Genomic DNA, 16,593 nt, shown 5'->3' on the forward strand with positions numbered 1-16,593 from the left:
GCGTATGCGTAGTCATTTTCCCCCTCTCCTGCTTCTCCGACTTCTCGTTTCGCAAGAGCTCTAATTAGCAGCAACAAGTCGAGACAAGGCAACTAAATGTACAACGGATGCGTTCAATTACGACCAACATGTGGCAGGAGGTGGGAGGCAAGAAGGAAGAGGCTGAGGCAGCGTGTCGGCGCCATGTCTAAGCCACACTTGTGTAGCAACTGCAGCTACAACCCCATCACCATCGCGATCTGGATGGTGTCGGAAAAATTGTCACTGGCCTGCGGGCAACACCTTTTTTTTGCTATATGAATTTGCAATTTGCATATGGCCAATTTGCGCCAGGTCGCCGTTAGCCACGCAGAAGCTGAGCAGCCTGCAGTTGCCTGTCTGACTTCAGTTGCTCGCTTGTCAATCATCCAAGACAAAGCGACGATTGCATCGCTGGCGACGCGTGTCGCATATGCATAAATTTAATGACTCAGTTGCGTGTGTGCGTTTCGCAGTTTTCCTTATCGCTATTGCGTCTGATTTATATCAGTCATATGCCTTTATATTTCAAATAGCTAAGGTGCGGTCTCAATTCATCAGTCGTTGCTGCATTTAAAATGTTGTTAAACGTGAGTGATCGGTTAATTGATTCAAATTCACATAACAGCGTTGCCAATGCGCGCCTCGCTAAATTGTTTTCTGTAAATGCAGTGCTGCCAGACATGTAAACCGCAAGGCTGTTAGCTCAAAACGGCAATGTAAATGTACAGACTCGTTAGGGGCTGGTCACACTAATTTTAACGGTCGCCTACGCTCAGCTGTTTGCCATTCACTGGGCAAACAATCCGTTTTCGCTGCTCAAGACACACCTGAAGATTGATGAGCATTTGTTGCTTTTTTGAACCAAATGATAAAAACGGCATAATATATTTAATGTTTGTTTGTTCAGCCTTTTAAGAAGAAACTTATCTGGAACATGCTAAGTTACTCAATCTTAACGTTTTTCTATTATCGCAAATAATACTAGCAATTTGTGTTGGTATATTTTTGGAAGCAGAATAGTATATTTTGAAATCCAACTTATGGTCACGCTACACCTGAAGTCGCGTTCGCGTTGTCATCATCGCTCCAAAAACCTCCGTTGTTGACCAATTTGTGCCGTTTTAACATATGCAAACGTGTGTTTTATTGCATAAAATACGCATAAAATTTGCTAAAAAATCCTGTGTCAACTGCACTCATTGTTTCGGGTTATAAAAAATTTGTGCAACAAGTGGTTTTCAACTCGCTTTTAACTTGCCATCCAAAGTGCCTTACACACACCGACGCGACGCGCGCACACAGACTTAGTTCTTACCTGCCAGCCAGCCTGCACACACATACTCGCGCATACGTAAGCAACAACAAGTTGTGAGCTGTCGTCTTCGAGTCCAATAAGATAATTACGCCGAAAAAATGCTAAACGCATGCACATAATTTAATTAAAGAGCTCAGTCTCTCTCAGTGAATAAATTCAGCAAGCAAATCAATTGAGAGTGAGAAAGTGCTAACAGAAAAACTGCCAAAATCCCCAACGCGAGGATCAGTATCGTGTGTGAGTGTGCGTGTGTGTAAGTGTATGTGAAAGAGGAAGAAAGTGAGAAAGAAATAGAAGAAAGAGAGAAAGAGTTAGCAATCGAGAGCACTTAATAACAGTCTCTCTTCTTTTACAATATAAAAGGCATTATACAAATTGATACAAGTGATTTTAAATATAGATTACAAAGACCACTTAAGTAAATACCACAACAACGCAGGTAATTACACATTACTTGCATTTTTCACTTTTGCTTTTGCATACTCACATACGTATGAATATAAGTATGCCCATTGTAAATGTATTACATACTTATGTACATACTTATAAATAAGCTAACATATTCGCTCACTCACTGTATAACTCTCATTTCTTTCATTGACATTGTTTTTGCTATTTGCTTTGCTAGTTGTATTTATGTGTCTGTGTGAGTGTGTGTTTTTGCGCGTTTTCTCTGCCGCGTATTGCAAAATATTTTGTATGCTATTTTCTTTTTATCATTTCGCATTGCCCTCCGCTCTTTTTGCTATTGTTGTTGTTTTTATTGTTTTTACCTTTCTACGTTGAACAGTCACCAACAGTTTGCACTTGTTTCACAAATGTTGCCATCTCTTTTTAGTCGAAGAAATAGCAACAGTGCTAACATCGGGTCTAATAAGAAATTTTTATCGGTGTTGGCTGAAGTTTCTTGTTTGGATACTCATACATACATTTGCAAGAGCGGCCGCTCAGCACACCATCGCAGTAACATAATACACAGACACACACGTACAAGAATATACATATGTGTATGTAAACTAACCAATAAGTGCCGCTGCTTTGGAATGTTCACTGTTGTTGTTGGCGTTTTCGTTGCGGGGTTCGCCGTTGTTGTTCCTGTTCTCAATACATTTTGTATTAGGTGTATGTGGCCGTTGTCAACGGTTTTTGGTTATCAACCGAAGACACAAACACACGTACTCGGGGAGCTTAGCAAGTTAATTTCGATAAACAAACTGTAGACTGTGTGTAGTCAGGTTATGTATTCTACATACATACAATATCCGTTGCTTGTCCATCTTTTTCTGTGTCACTCACCTGTTTTTCACACGCCAACCAACAATCAAAGCGTGAAGAACAAAAAACTAAATAACAACAACACACATATTGAGTACGCAATGAATTCGCCGTGATTTTCAAACCGCTGTCCTTGTCTGCCCTGCCAATCAGCTGTTGTCGCCTTTGTTTATGTCTGTAACAGCAATGCGAAGAGAGCGATGTTAAGCTAAAGGATGTGAGAGAGCAATTTAACAGACAAAATTGTTCTAAGCCCTAGCCAGCAGTATTGTAATGAGCAATCAGCGACTAAACAAAGTTGGCGTTAATTTATGCTTTTGTTAACAACAAGAAACAAAGTTTTTCATTACCTACTTAGCATGCAGTTAAAATGTTTTTTGATGTCACAAACACATGTCTATTTTTGGTGAGAGTAGCGGCGACATTCCTTAGCGTGGGTCAACATTACTCAGCCTCTGTTAGTTAACAGAGTGTTTAAGAGCTGCGACTGCGGGGCAGCGGCAGCGCTGTTAGGCTCAGTTGTCTTTCAACATTCGTGCGCGTAGCAAGGATTCTTCTTGCGGAAGGATAACGAGAAATAAACACGTTGCAGCTAACAGAACAATATTTACGTGGCGGCTTTTCAATTATTCAAGCCGCAAAGCCGACGTGCAAGTCGAGTTTATGCCTTTGCACGTTCAGTGCAAGAAGACACTCAATGCTAGCCGATGTGACTGAGACTGAGTCTGAGGCAAAGGCAAAGGCAGAGAGATAAAGATAGAAATGAAGGAGGAAAAGCACAAGAATGCAATAACATAAAAGCGGCAGCGACTCAAGTAGAAAAGTGGATGAGTACTCGCATTAAATAAGTAAAGACAGACGTTGCAAAAAAAAAAGTGGAAAAGAGTGACTGAGACAAAACGTACGTAAATACATACACTACTACTATATAGTAGTTTTATACTATGCTCATATAGATAGATACACTGTGTCAATATGTGTGTGTGACTGCGGTTTGCTTTTCTTTATGTGTGCATTGCATAAGATTCATTTCTTGTTGTTGTTGTCGTTGTACTTGACATTATCAATTGGTCGCCAGCAAGTGAGACTTTTTAACGCTATTTCTAATTTCAGATAGCAACAACTAAAGAATATCAGCTGAAACGTGACGTACTTTGGCATTAATATTTAAAACGATTAACTAACGAAGGCAATCGGTAAACGGAATACGAAATACGAATTATGGAATCCATGGAATATGAAATGGCACGCAACATGACGTTGCTGTTCTTCCTTGAGCGACTGCTGGACAAGGGGGAACCCCGCACCGTGCACGATCTATCCTGTCAGTTTGGCAACAAGGAGTTCACCAAGGAGATGCGACAAATCGCCGGCGGTAGTCAGTCCGGTGAGTGAAGAAAACACATTTCACTATTTCAATTCATAGATGTCTTGAGGTAATACGAAACTGGTAGAGTGAAACCTAATAGTGGGCAAACAAACACAAATATGCTAGCTACATATTTGTGCACCTGCGGGTGTTTTATTGTTGTTGTAGTGATTGTTGTTGATGCTGGTTAAGTGCTTGACTTGTCCAAGTGCACATGTCATTGCCATTGTCATTGCTATTGCTAGTCGACAGTCGTCAGTTGTTGGTCGAGAGTCGGCAGTTGAAGCTGAAGCTATAACCGCAAAAGAAATCGACACCACACATCAGAGTTTGAGCCGACTAGCAAATATCCTATACAAGAGTATAGGGTCAATTAGATAGCAAAACTCGTTTACTACACTTTTAAGTACAGGGTATTGTTGTCGTATCAAAGGCACTTGAAAACCGCGTGTTTTTGTTTACATCGACGTCAGAAAAAACACCATCGATTTCCCCCACATGAAAAATAACATGAAATACTCGATTTGTACGTCCGCTCTTAAACAAAAAACAAACTGAAAAAACTGAAACCTCAACCATTCAACAATTAAACAGCTCAACAACTCAACAACTCAACAACAATTCAAGTCACAAGTAAACAAGTTCATCATCCAAGATGCAGGCGTTTTCAAAAATAGCAATTCCCAACTCTTCAAATATTTTAAAAATAAACCACTTCTCTCAGGCAGAGCATTGCATTTTCCCTACTATACAAAACTATATACTATATGCTATAGTATGGGAAAATGGCTTTGAGATCCATTAGCGTATAATTAGAAGCTTATGCGTAAGGCGATTTGTTGTACAGGAAACAGTGACAGTTTTGTTTGTGTGAGTTCTCAGATTAATATCAGTCATTAAGTTTTGTATTAAAAAGTGCATTTCATACCCTGCAAAGGTAACAACATTATTTCATGTTATATGCAACAGTCAGAAAAGAAATATTGACAGAATTGCATTGCATTTAAAATCAGTTCTTGACAGTTTGTTGGTGTTTGTTTTTGCCAGACACGAGACACAAGAATTCTTATCGTATTTTCATAGTTGAGTTGTTGTTTAATTTGGCATGCCTTGCTAATTATTTTCCATTTATAACACATTTTTATTACATGCATTTTTCACACCTTGTGGTTGCATTAATTGCATTAATCAAATGTGTGCAACACAAATGCTTTCAACAAATGTTTATCGCACTTCAAATACATATGTCTTTTAGACTTTACTTCGTCGTGTGACGTGTGGCTGCAACTTTAATAATTATCGCCATTACTATATCATACATTATTATTATTATTGTTGTTGTTATGAATAATGACAGCTTTAAGGAGCTTCAAAAGCAAAGCTCTCGCAGAATATATTTGTAACTAACACGCAAAGTGGTCGTGTCATAAGAAAGACATAAAGCCAGCATAATGAACATATTAAAATACACAATGTCAAGGTTCAGGTTTATAAATAGAACTGAATTCACTTTATATGAAAAGAGAGAAAGTTGTGAATTCTGCTCTAAATCGAAAGTTGAACTGGTTGGTCAAAGCTTCTATCGAAGCTAGTCTTTAATGTGCTTAATCCCGCAGGTAAAGCTTTCGGACATTTGTTAAGCCATAAGCTCAAGAACTTTTGCAGTGACAAGTCCCAAAAGCTTGACCGAACGGACGATGGTCATCCAATAAACATATTTTATGCGTCACCTTTTCTTGTCAACGTTTTTGCTTATACCACTTATAAACCGTTAAGGGCGCTCTGTTGCCAACTTGCAATACCTTTGATATTTTCATAATGCCCACGAAGCTCTAGCTAAAGCAAAAGCTAAAGCCCAGAACCAAAACCCCAAAACCAAACCCAAACCCCAAACCTGAATCGAAATGATGATGTGGGTAAATTTGCTTTTCTTGTTTGGTTTGTAATAGAAAAGTGTCGATTACGTGACAAAAATGTTCAATTGAATTTCAAATAATATAGCTTACTATACTAGAAAGAGAGAGAGAGCGAGAGCGAAAGAGATGGGGAAAGGAAGAGTGGGAGTGAGACAGTGAGCTGCCCATTTGTTGCTTCAATAATGCATGTGTATGTGTGTTTGTGTGTGTGTGTGTGTGTATAGTTCTCAATTCCCTAGCGATTGATGAGGGTTTTGCTGGCAAACAAGAAAACATTTACGAAATTAATGTCACTAGCAATTTTGTGTCAGCTTAAAAGTGTTGAAAGCATCGTTAGAATGAACGACCGACGACCGTCGAATTGACGCTCTGCAGCCATCAGCAAGAATTCTTGAAGCCTTTAAGTTATTAACCAAACTATGCTAATGGCTTAAACAAACTGTTACCAAATCGTAGCGTGCCCATTTCACTGTTAATTTGACAAGCGATCGCCAAAGCAAAAAACAAGTTTCGCATGCATTTTGTGCCAATCATTTGGCCAAACATCAACAGAAAACCATAAAAAACAAACTACACTCTGTATCTTTATATCTGTGTTTGTATCTGTATCTATTGCTATGTGTGTGTGTGTGTGTGTGTGTGTGTGTGTGTTGTCCAATAATTGTACACTTGAACACATACAAATATGCCATATTAGCGCGGCTTACGAAGGTCTCTAACCTCCTCCCTCCCAAAAGCGAAGCAACCCCTTGACTTATAGACAAAGTTGTTTTTGGTTTTTGCGTAATCGATTGACAATGCGAAGGTGGAACGCATTTGTCAACTTGCACTCAAAATGGCAAGCAAGCAAGAGAGAGAGATAGTCAGAGAGAGAGAGAGAGAGAGTGGATTGCCCAATAAGTAGTGTGTATACCCTGTAAAATGATCGAGGCGTGCAGCTTTAAGTAATCCTCATTCATTTTGGCATCATTACTTATCCCAGTTACACATTTCAATTTTTGACTTGCGCCCTTTTGATTCGCAGCCCAGCCAGAGGACATAAATTTAACGATTTTATGCCGACAGCAGTCGGTTGCTCCATTTGAAATCCTTTGGCACCCTCAGACCCCCAGACCTTCTACTCTACCCCTCCCCTCCCCCCACCTCTACGGTCTCGTGTCTAGAGGCTTTCGAATTGCGTGTCGGCAATGTGCGTCTGACTGGAGTTAAGTTGAGTTGAGTTGAGTCGAGTTGTGTTTTCCTGCCAGCTGTCAAGGTTTATGTTATTGTTGTTAACTTGTGAGTGTATGTGTGTAGAAGGCAAAGGGGGAAAATGCAAGTGGAGATGGAAATGGAGCTGGATATGGAAATGGAAATGACTCTAGATTTCATTCGGCATTGATTTTCCTTTTGTTTTCGCCAAAGACTTTAAGCGAATTTGTTGTTTATTAATTGTGCGCCCTTTGCTTCTAATGGGGCCAAATGCCTCAATTAATGTGCCTATAATGAAGTCATGCTTGCTGCTAGGCATTCCCCAAACCCAATCTTTCAATTGCCATGCCATGCTCGCCATCATCATCAGCAAAGTAAAGTCACATATGAAGGAGAACGTGTTTCACTTTCGTTACACCTCGCAAGACATAAAATCTTGAATTTATTGCCGCATAACCCTTTTTACCTGGCCCCCCTCCTACCCCATTTGACTGCCTTCTTGTGCTCCACTGGCCCGTCTGGGGTTAAAGTCGTATTTCAATAAGAATACATAACATAAATATGCATATATTTATAGCGTATGCTTTTGCGGTGCATTTGAAAATTGCTCACAAAATTGTGTCCAATATGTGAGCGGCAAAAAAGCGGCGACTGACCGTAAAATGTGCCACTGCCGACACCTGCTCCTCGAGAGTGGGGAGTTCGGGGAGAGGGGAGAGAGGGGGTCTCGACACCCACCAAATATTCTTGTTAGCCAGCCAAGAAATTCTGCTCTGCAGCCGGGCAAATATTGTCTCTCTGTTCCGCAAATACTTGCATTGTACAATATTTTGCTTGGCACTATAAAAAAAAACACAAAACGAAACAAATAAGTAGGCGAGGGTTTTTTGAAATGTTTACTACCCTAGCTTAGCACTATATATAAGTACTATTATTTACGTGACCAAAGCAAAAAGCTATAATATTTTGTAGTGTATAATTTAAGCTTGTATTTCAACAGCACAAATAATTAAATAGTTGCCAAAAGTTTGCTGAAAATGACAAGCACTTCGAATCAACAGGATTTTATACCTGCTAATTTAAATCTGAGCAGCACTGCGATTGGCATTAGGTTCGAGAACGGAGTTGTGATCGCAGCCGATAATGTGGTGCGCTATCAAAATGTGCATCTATGTCACACCATGGATCGAGTGCTCAAGATTAACGAGCACATTCTGCTTAGCGGCATTGGCGACTTTCCGGACATACTCGACATGAAGAAGTCCCTCGACCAGATTGTGGTGCGCGACCTTTGTTGGAACGATGGCATCGAGTTGAGGGCCGACAACGCCTTGCATTGGTTGCGCAATCTCAACCGAGAGCGTCGATTGCAACGGAAGCCGTACTGTGCCCAAATGATTGTCGGTGGCATTCGTGCCAACGGTTCACCTGTTTTGGGTAAAATGAATGAACTCGGCCAAGTGGAGTTCAAGAAGTATGCTGCAGTCGGCGGTACGGGGCCGTTGCTGGCGAATAGCCTGATAAGAGCTGCCAAGCCGGCAGATCGTCCATTTACCATGAGTGAAGCTGTCGACTTGATATCCCTATGCATGAGATCCATATATTTTCGGGATAACGCAACTATATGCAATTATACTGTTGGCATTTGCACCTCCAACGAATGCCTCATAAAGGGTCCATTTAATATCGATGAGAACTGGGCTTTGCGTTTTACCATTGATTTGTGATTTTATGTAATGTGTCCAATACAAAATGGAACAAAATATGTATAAAAATTATTGTTATTGGTACAAATGTTAATAATAAATAAAATACGTTTCCAAGATAATCATAACCAATAAGAGAATTCACTTTCTTGGCAAAAGGTTTAAGCCCAGATTTCAGTATTATGTTTTTGTTGAAATATTTTAATTTGGGAAATTTTTATATACAAAATTTGCAGTATGAAAATTTAAGTATGTCGATTTCAGTATTCCTTTAGGAGTATTCAATTTATCAAGTATAAATTTGGGAAATTTTTAAATACTATGCGCCATGCAGATTTCAGTATTAGGTATAATTTAATTTTAGGAAATTTTTAAATACTACGCACTACGTTTCAAATGTTATTTCATTTAAAGACGTCGAGACCTCATTCTTTAATTTGAATTTACAAACAAAATATTTTCCTCAGCCTATTTAGTATATATAAAAATATATGTAAATTTATATTTAGTCACACTTTTTATTCAAAGGATTATATGAAGAAGATGCAGAGTAATATAACCCAATACAAAGGGCCTATAAAACAAAATTAAATTACGTAAATCTAACTCTAAACAAGCCGAAAATAAAGGCCACATTTACTAGAAACGCTGTCCTACGTTTTTTCTAGACAACATTTTATTTCGGTATATATATTTTCAACTGAGTATTTTATTCGTATACATTGCAATGAATGTATATTTCTATACTCACAAACATATAAAAATAAATATAATTTGTTTGTTTTTGTGGTTCAATTTTATATGCCTACTTTGAAGGCAACCCTCGCAGATACATTTATGACATCGTGCAAATGTATATACTATAAGTGTGTGTGTGTTAGTGTTGTTGTGTGTCCATAGAGTTGCTGAGTGGCTCGACGCCTGTCTCCAGGCTAGGATATACCCGATAAATATTAATGCATATTGTCCATTTGTACTGTTTTCTTTTTCTTTTTATTATTTGTTTCTTGTGGTTTGCTTTACAATTTTCATGAAGTTCACTCTGCGTCACCTGTAAATTTCAATTTCAATTTGTGTAATGCATAAGGGAGCATAAAAATTGAATTATGCACCAGTTGCTTGGCCCATTTAGTGTTTCAGTTTCTGTTTCTGTTTGTGTGTCGTTGGCCAGCACAAGGCAGAGGGCACATGCTTAATGCCGAGCAATTTTTCTTTCACTTTTCTCTCCTTATTTTTTATTCGCTTGCCAAGAGGGCGGCTAGAAAGAAGGGATGAGAAGGGAGGCCATTTGTCAGTTTTGTGGCTCATTGAGCATATGGAACAGGAATCTGTTGGATTAGATTGTCAGTTGGAAATCTGTGTGCAGCAAGCACTTGGATAACGATTACATAATGCTTGACAATTTATTTACAACTCGATTAATCAAGAGTTCATTTACATGAGTTACAAATAATGCAATTGGATTAATTTAGGCAACGCATTTTGAGTCAAGCATGTTACAAACTCAATTTGACAACAATGCCAAACCAAGTCGAGGTAGAAGCTGTTGCTGCTCTCGATGTTGCTGCTTCCCCTCGACACGCAACAATAAAAAACAATATTCCGCTTACCCCTCCGCTTACCGCCTCATGCAGATGTGCTGCGCGTTTGTCATGTCACGTCATATTACACACACAATAGACGCAAGACGAGACGAGGCGGATGAGTTGCCCCTCCCTTTGTCAAACCTCCCATCTCTCACCTCCGCTCTTAGCTTTATCCATTGCTGGCAGCAAATGTTGACGTTTGCCGTTTCCCTAGGCCGTTGACGGCAGTCAGTCAGCAACTATGACCTGATTTATCAAATAAATAGCTCGCGATGCTTGGCTTGAGTGCATTCACTTTTCATTTGACTGGAGTTGACTGCACTGCAAACAATTTTTTTTAAATATTGTGGCATTTGTTTATCAAATTTCAATCAAACTACAATGGTAATATCACTATTTGATTACAATGATATGCCTTTTATTACGACTAAACAAAAGCATTCAAGTTTCAGTTTTAAATCACTATTTAATATTAGAGGAAGCTACCCTTCAATTTAAACTATCATTTACAAAACAATATTTAGTATATTCATATACTATAATCCAACCAACAATGCCAATTGCAAACAATTTACAAACTGCAAAATTTAAGTATCAATTTTCAATTTAATTACAAGCTTTTTAAACTGCCATCCATTGATAACTACGCTTTAATTTTGCTTTGTGTAGAACACAAAGTTGTAATCCTGCCATTTTCATTCGCACAATTGCAACTTGTCTGAGGGTAAAGCCATTAGAGTTACAACAATCGCTCTTTCAGGCCATTTCAGGCAAAAGTTTTGCCAACTTTACAGGCAGAGCAGCAGCAGCGAGAGAAACATATCGCAAATATGTGCATATGTATCTCAGTTAGTGTTTACAATAACGTTAATTATGGGAAGCCAGGCATATGTGGCAACCTGATAGCAAAGTTATACAATACAATGCGGCTCAACTTGTCTATTACTCTCTCAGCTCTCGCTCGTCGTCGTCGTCGTCTCGAAATTAATCAACTAACATATTATAAGTATGAAGCACAATGTACATTAAGTACTTTCCCAGTTATAGCGACCACAAAGAAATGTCTTTCAGCTACGCGAAGGGGAATTAATTAAGTTTAACACTTTTACTGCATTAACTGCAAGTGAAAAGAAAGAAACGAAGAGAGACAGCGATAGTAGAGTGATAAACTGATTGAGATTGAGTAATACGTGTAGAGAAGGAAGAGGGCGTCTCTCACTAATGGCTTAGACTAATTGTAATTGACATCTTTGGCAGGTCTCAAGAAATTTCTCGCCCAATACCCATCGATATTCCTGGTCGACGGCGACTATGTGCAGGTGAATGCCTATCAGCACAGCAGCTCCGATGATGGCAACAGCGGTGGCAAGCGCGACTACATCCAAGAGGCTAAAGACTACTTCAAGAACAAGATGCTGCAGTATGGAGCCGCTGCCGAGGTTCCCGTGCGCAGTCTGCTCGGCCATCGATCGCAGGCATCGCCCCAAGTGCGTCACATATCGGGTGAGTAGTGAAGAGTTGAAGTGAAATTGATCCTTTGTTTAATGCGAGCTCTTGTTGCACAGGTCAGCACATCAAGGAGTTCACCGACTTTCTGATGAAGCACACAGACACCTTCAAGGTGGTCGATGACTATGTGATGCTTGTGGGCAGCGAGAATATGACCGATTTGCCGGCCCGGGATCGTTTGCATCTGCCGCAATCGAACATCGATACGCGTGGCACCCAACAAATGCTCGACTTTTTCGCACAATGCATTGAGATGAAGGGACCGCTGCTGGTGGATCAATTGTTCCATCTGCTGACGCTCAACTTTCCGCAGGATCAATGGTTGCGCATGTTCAAGACGCCCGGGGATCTGAGCTCGTTCCTCAAGCTCTTTGGCGACTGCTTCCACATACAGGCGAATCTAGTCACGCTGCTGCAGAAGCCCAAGCTGAACGACTCGCATATCCAGCAGGCTCAGGCCCGTTCCCGCGAGCAATTCAATGCGCTGAACAACAATCAGAATCCTCGCAAAGCGGAGCAGCAGAATGTGAGCTCGGTGCAGCAGCGTTTGCAGTCGCAGGCGATGCGCAGCAATGGACTCACCAATAATGTGAATAACAATGTGAATAATAACAACAATAATAATATTGTGTCGCCGAACTTCAAGCTAAATGCCCCTGTATCGAATATGACGGGAGGCAATGGCTTTGGACAAGGCCAAAATAAATCGGAGCCCAATTCGGGCTTTGATAGCTATGTGCCAATGTCGGAGCTGAAGCTGGAGAATCTCTGTGAGAACAACTATCCCAGTTCGACGGTCAACTATGGTCCCATAGGTGCTGCAGCACAACAACAGCAGCAGCAACAACAGCAGCAGCCAACAACGGCAGCAACAACTGCGGCGCCAACGGAGCGTTTGAATAGCGTCAATCAAACGCTGAAGCAACGCATCAATACGCTGGTCATTCGCACCTTGGCGGAGAATCTGGAGAAGGACAACAAATCGCTGGCCAACCAGAACTCGCACTCAAGTCCAGTCCATGCGAAATCTGGCAATGCAGCGGCAACAGCAACAGCAGCAGGAGGTGCTACAGTTGCTGGGGCAACAGCAGCAACAGGAACAGGAGTTCAGAACAATGCCAATCTTTCACCTAGTCATAGTTATTTTGTTGGCGATACCTGGAAAATTAAAGTGCTGCAGAACACAACAGTCATTGCGAATGTGAAGCACTCAACGTTCGTCACCGAGGCACTTCTAGATCTGGCCAAAGATGAGAACAACATTGCGGTGTCGCTCGATTGCGAGGGCATCAATCTGGGCATCAAGGGCGAGATAACGCTCATCGAGATTGGCACAGCGCGTGGCGAGGCGTTTCTGTTCGATGTGCAATCCTGCCCGGCCATGGTCACTGATGGCGGTCTCAAGACGCTGCTGGAGCATGATCAGGTCATTAAAGTCATACACGATTGCCGCAATGATGCGGTCAATTTGTATCTGCAATTTGGCATACTGTTGCGCAATGTCTTTGACACGCAGGCGGCGCATGCCATTTTGCAGTATCAGGAGAATGGAAAGCAGGTGTACAAGGCTAAATACATATCGCTTAACTCGCTGTGCGAGCAATACAATGCGCCCTGTAATCCCATTAAGGATCAGCTCAAGCAAATCTATCGCCGAGATCAAAAGTTCTGGGCCAAACGGCCGCTAACCCGTGAAATGATGCTCTATGCGGCCGGAGATGTGCTTGTGCTGATACACGATCAATTGTTTAGCAATCTCGCGCAACAGATTAAGCCCGAGAATCGGCAGCTGTTCTCAGAGCTGTGCTCGGAGCAAATACTCATGCAGATCAAGCCGAATGAGGTGAAAATACGCAAGAAGCAGCGCAAGGTTAGCACTGAAGTATCGGATCTCAAGCAGAAACTGGCCCAGACCAGCAAGAACATTGTGCTGTCCAATCGCGAAATACGACTGCTGCGGTAAGTTAAAGTTGAAGCTAGATTCCTAAGATCTACAATATATATGCTAATCTTGTGTTTTTTCATTGCAGTTACATGGACTTGACGGAGGATGAGAAAGAGCGACTTAAGGGCTACTACAAAGTTGCCAAGAAGTTGGAGAAAATGGAGTCTGCTGGCAATCCAAACAAGTACGTTATACTAACTAAATACTAAGCAGCGTAGATAACAATAAATTTATTGCTTGCAGAGATCAAAGTGATTCTGAGGACGATGCAGAGCCCAATGAGAATGACTTCTTCCCCAGCTTGGATTCTGTGCCATCGGACAACTCGCTATCGGGCACATTTTCGCCGCGTTTCAGCTCTGAGCCGCCGAGTTTAACGGAATCGATGCAAATGCTGGAGGAAATACTGCAGAACAAATCGATGGATCGAATAGCGCGCATCGATAAGCTCGAGGCCATATTGACGACTGCAACAACATTGCCATGCGATCAAGTAAGTGCTGTGCAACTTGCAACTATTAAGCGAACATTTGTTGATTCATTGTCTTTCAGATTATTACTTCCAATGCCATGCAGGAACAGTTGGGGTCCAGCATTGCAACCACAGAGAATCTGCAAATCATACGCGAAAAGACAAGAAAGTAAGTTGCAGCAGACGCATGAGAACCTTAATTGCTTGTCCATATAACTAATATTATGACTCTGCGCTTTTAGCATGAAGAACTGTAATTGCCATGGGGAGCGCAGTATTACGCCCATCTTGAGGTCGACGAATGACAAGCGAGTGGTCAAACTAGTCGATGCTGAATCACAAACGTTGAGCACTGGTGATGTTGTCATTACGAAGATCTTCTTCCAAGATGAGCACGAGCGCGTCAAGGATGCGTTGTTGACCAACAGCAATACCAATTCACCGAAGCGTGTGGCTTCAACTTGAACAAGTTTTTGATAACATATGATAAATGATTCCTAACAAGCCAAGCGCCGACATTATATGTATTATTTTTTTATTATGATTACAATGAGACTCCTCCACTGAAAAAATGGGAAAAACGAAATGAAAATGAAACAAAAGAAAAAAAGACGGAGTGCTCAACTCTATTAAATATGCAATAATTATTATCTATCTAATTGAAAAGCAATATATTTTGTGCCTAAATGTTGAACATTGCAATAACAATAAATGCTATAATTATTTACTACACTGTACTCCAATTGTGTGTTAACATATACAACTATATATATTATGATCATTTTGCCCACTCATTTAACAATTTGAACATTTTATTAGGCCGAATCGCACTTCTCACCAACTTATGGTTGAGAATCTGTGTTGTATTCTGATTTATATATATATAATCATTAATTTTTGTTAAAGCTTTACATTAACTATACAACTAATATATTAAATGAAATCTTAGCGAAACAATAGATTCAATGTTTGTATTAAATTTGACCTTTAAACAAGCTTTGCTATTTATTTGAGATGTATAAAAACAAGAAGTGAAACTTAAAATAAGAAGCGTTGGACCAATCTGTGTAGAATCAAAAGTCTATTTCTTTATTAATACACTGATAAATATTATAATCATTCACACGAGCATAGATTGATCAATTTTGTAAAGGTTTCTAATATCCTTGTCGCCATATCAAAAGTGAACTTTGTATTTTAACCATAACACTTACAATCGTCAATCGAACGCGTTTATCCAACATAATTTTAGTTTAACCCAATTGCATAATCAAATTTCTTAATTATTAACAAAGCGCATAGTCAATCTAAGTAAATATTTAACTGTAAAGTGAAAACCTATTGAAATTGTATGATTATAAAGAAAAATATGCTTAATTAAATAAAGTAAAATGTACATACAAGCCTATGTAACGAAATGGCAAACGGTATTGAAGGAATTATGGAAAAGGCATCAATTTTCATTATATACTTCCGAATTGCCTTGGAAACTTGGCACAATGAGAAAATCCTGTAACTGATTGAATAAAAGACAATTTTAAAACTAGACAATTTTGCGGTTTTTGTTTTTTATTTAACACCAAACATCAAGAGGCTTAAAACATTGATAATTTGTGGTTAGTTGTACACATACTAGTAAAGTTGTAAACATTTATAAAGATATACTGCGATTATATTCGATATCAATAGTCCGGCGTTAATGCATTGAAATCGTCAAGAATTTTTAAAACTTTTGACAAAATCAGTTGTGCATATATTTTGAAATAACTTTCAAATAGATGTAGCAGATACATGTTTAAAAGTTTTCATTAAAATGTCACATTATAGGCGTGTTCAGTTGCATACTATTTTGTAGTCTATAGGTTTTCAAATTCATTTAGTTTCAGAAAATGAATAATTCAAAATTGTAACATATTTATTTATTTATTTGATGGTTATGTTAGACATCAAGTTGAGTATTGTAAAATATATGAACTCTGAATTCAAATTCAGTCTCCAAATTGAATATGTGATGAGACTCTTTCAATGTTTATTTATTTATTTTGGTATTAATATTGTTGCTTATTGACAATTTGAAATTCGTAATTTACGTTTATTATTATTATCTATTTTTGATCTCTAATAATAAAATCGCTGTGGCACACAATGTGGCCTTACAGCTAAAAACTAAGATTATTTTGTTACAGCCATCTTGCACATTTTGAGCATATTTAATAGATACAAAAGTATACATATGTGTATATATTTAGATGGATATACGAGCAAATTTCACCCATAAGTTGCACTCT

At 39.5% G+C, this 16,593-nt stretch overlaps 1 protein-coding gene across 1 annotated transcript; it reads left to right on the forward strand.

The window, feature by feature from the left end:
* Positions 1–1,073: 1,073 nt before the first annotated feature.
* LOC133845514 (uncharacterized) lies at positions 1,074–15,723 on the forward strand. Its single transcript, XM_062279985.1, has 8 exons — positions 1,074–1,775; positions 3,725–3,998; positions 11,637–11,882; positions 11,945–13,847; positions 13,919–14,017; positions 14,077–14,326; positions 14,386–14,474; positions 14,548–15,723. Exons 2-8 carry the CDS (start codon positions 3,833–3,835, stop codon positions 14,768–14,770), a joined length of 2,976 nt encoding a protein of 991 aa, XP_062135969.1. The 5' UTR covers positions 1,074–1,775; positions 3,725–3,832; the 3' UTR covers positions 14,771–15,723.
* Positions 15,724–16,593: the final 870 nt, after the last annotated feature.

The sequence above is a fragment of the Drosophila sulfurigaster genome, chromosome 3 (assembly GCF_023558435.1).
Source record: "Drosophila sulfurigaster albostrigata strain 15112-1811.04 chromosome 3, ASM2355843v2, whole genome shotgun sequence".
NCBI lineage: Eukaryota > Metazoa > Arthropoda > Insecta > Diptera > Drosophilidae > Drosophila > Drosophila sulfurigaster.

What these genes read in the sequence shown, in the direction of transcription:
- LOC133845514 (XM_062279985.1), top strand. Translation starts at nt 3,833, where the DNA reads ATGGAATCCATGGAATATGAAATGGCACGCAACATGACGTTGCTGTTC. An exon ending in CGCGAAATACGACTGCTGCG is followed by an intron (nt 13,848 to 13,918) that starts GTAAGTTAAAGT and finishes TTTTCATTGCAG; the next exon opens with TTACATGGACTTGACGGAGG. An exon ending in TCTGCTGGCAATCCAAACAA is followed by an intron (nt 14,018 to 14,076) that starts GTACGTTATACT and finishes TATTGCTTGCAG; the next exon opens with AGATCAAAGTGATTCTGAGG.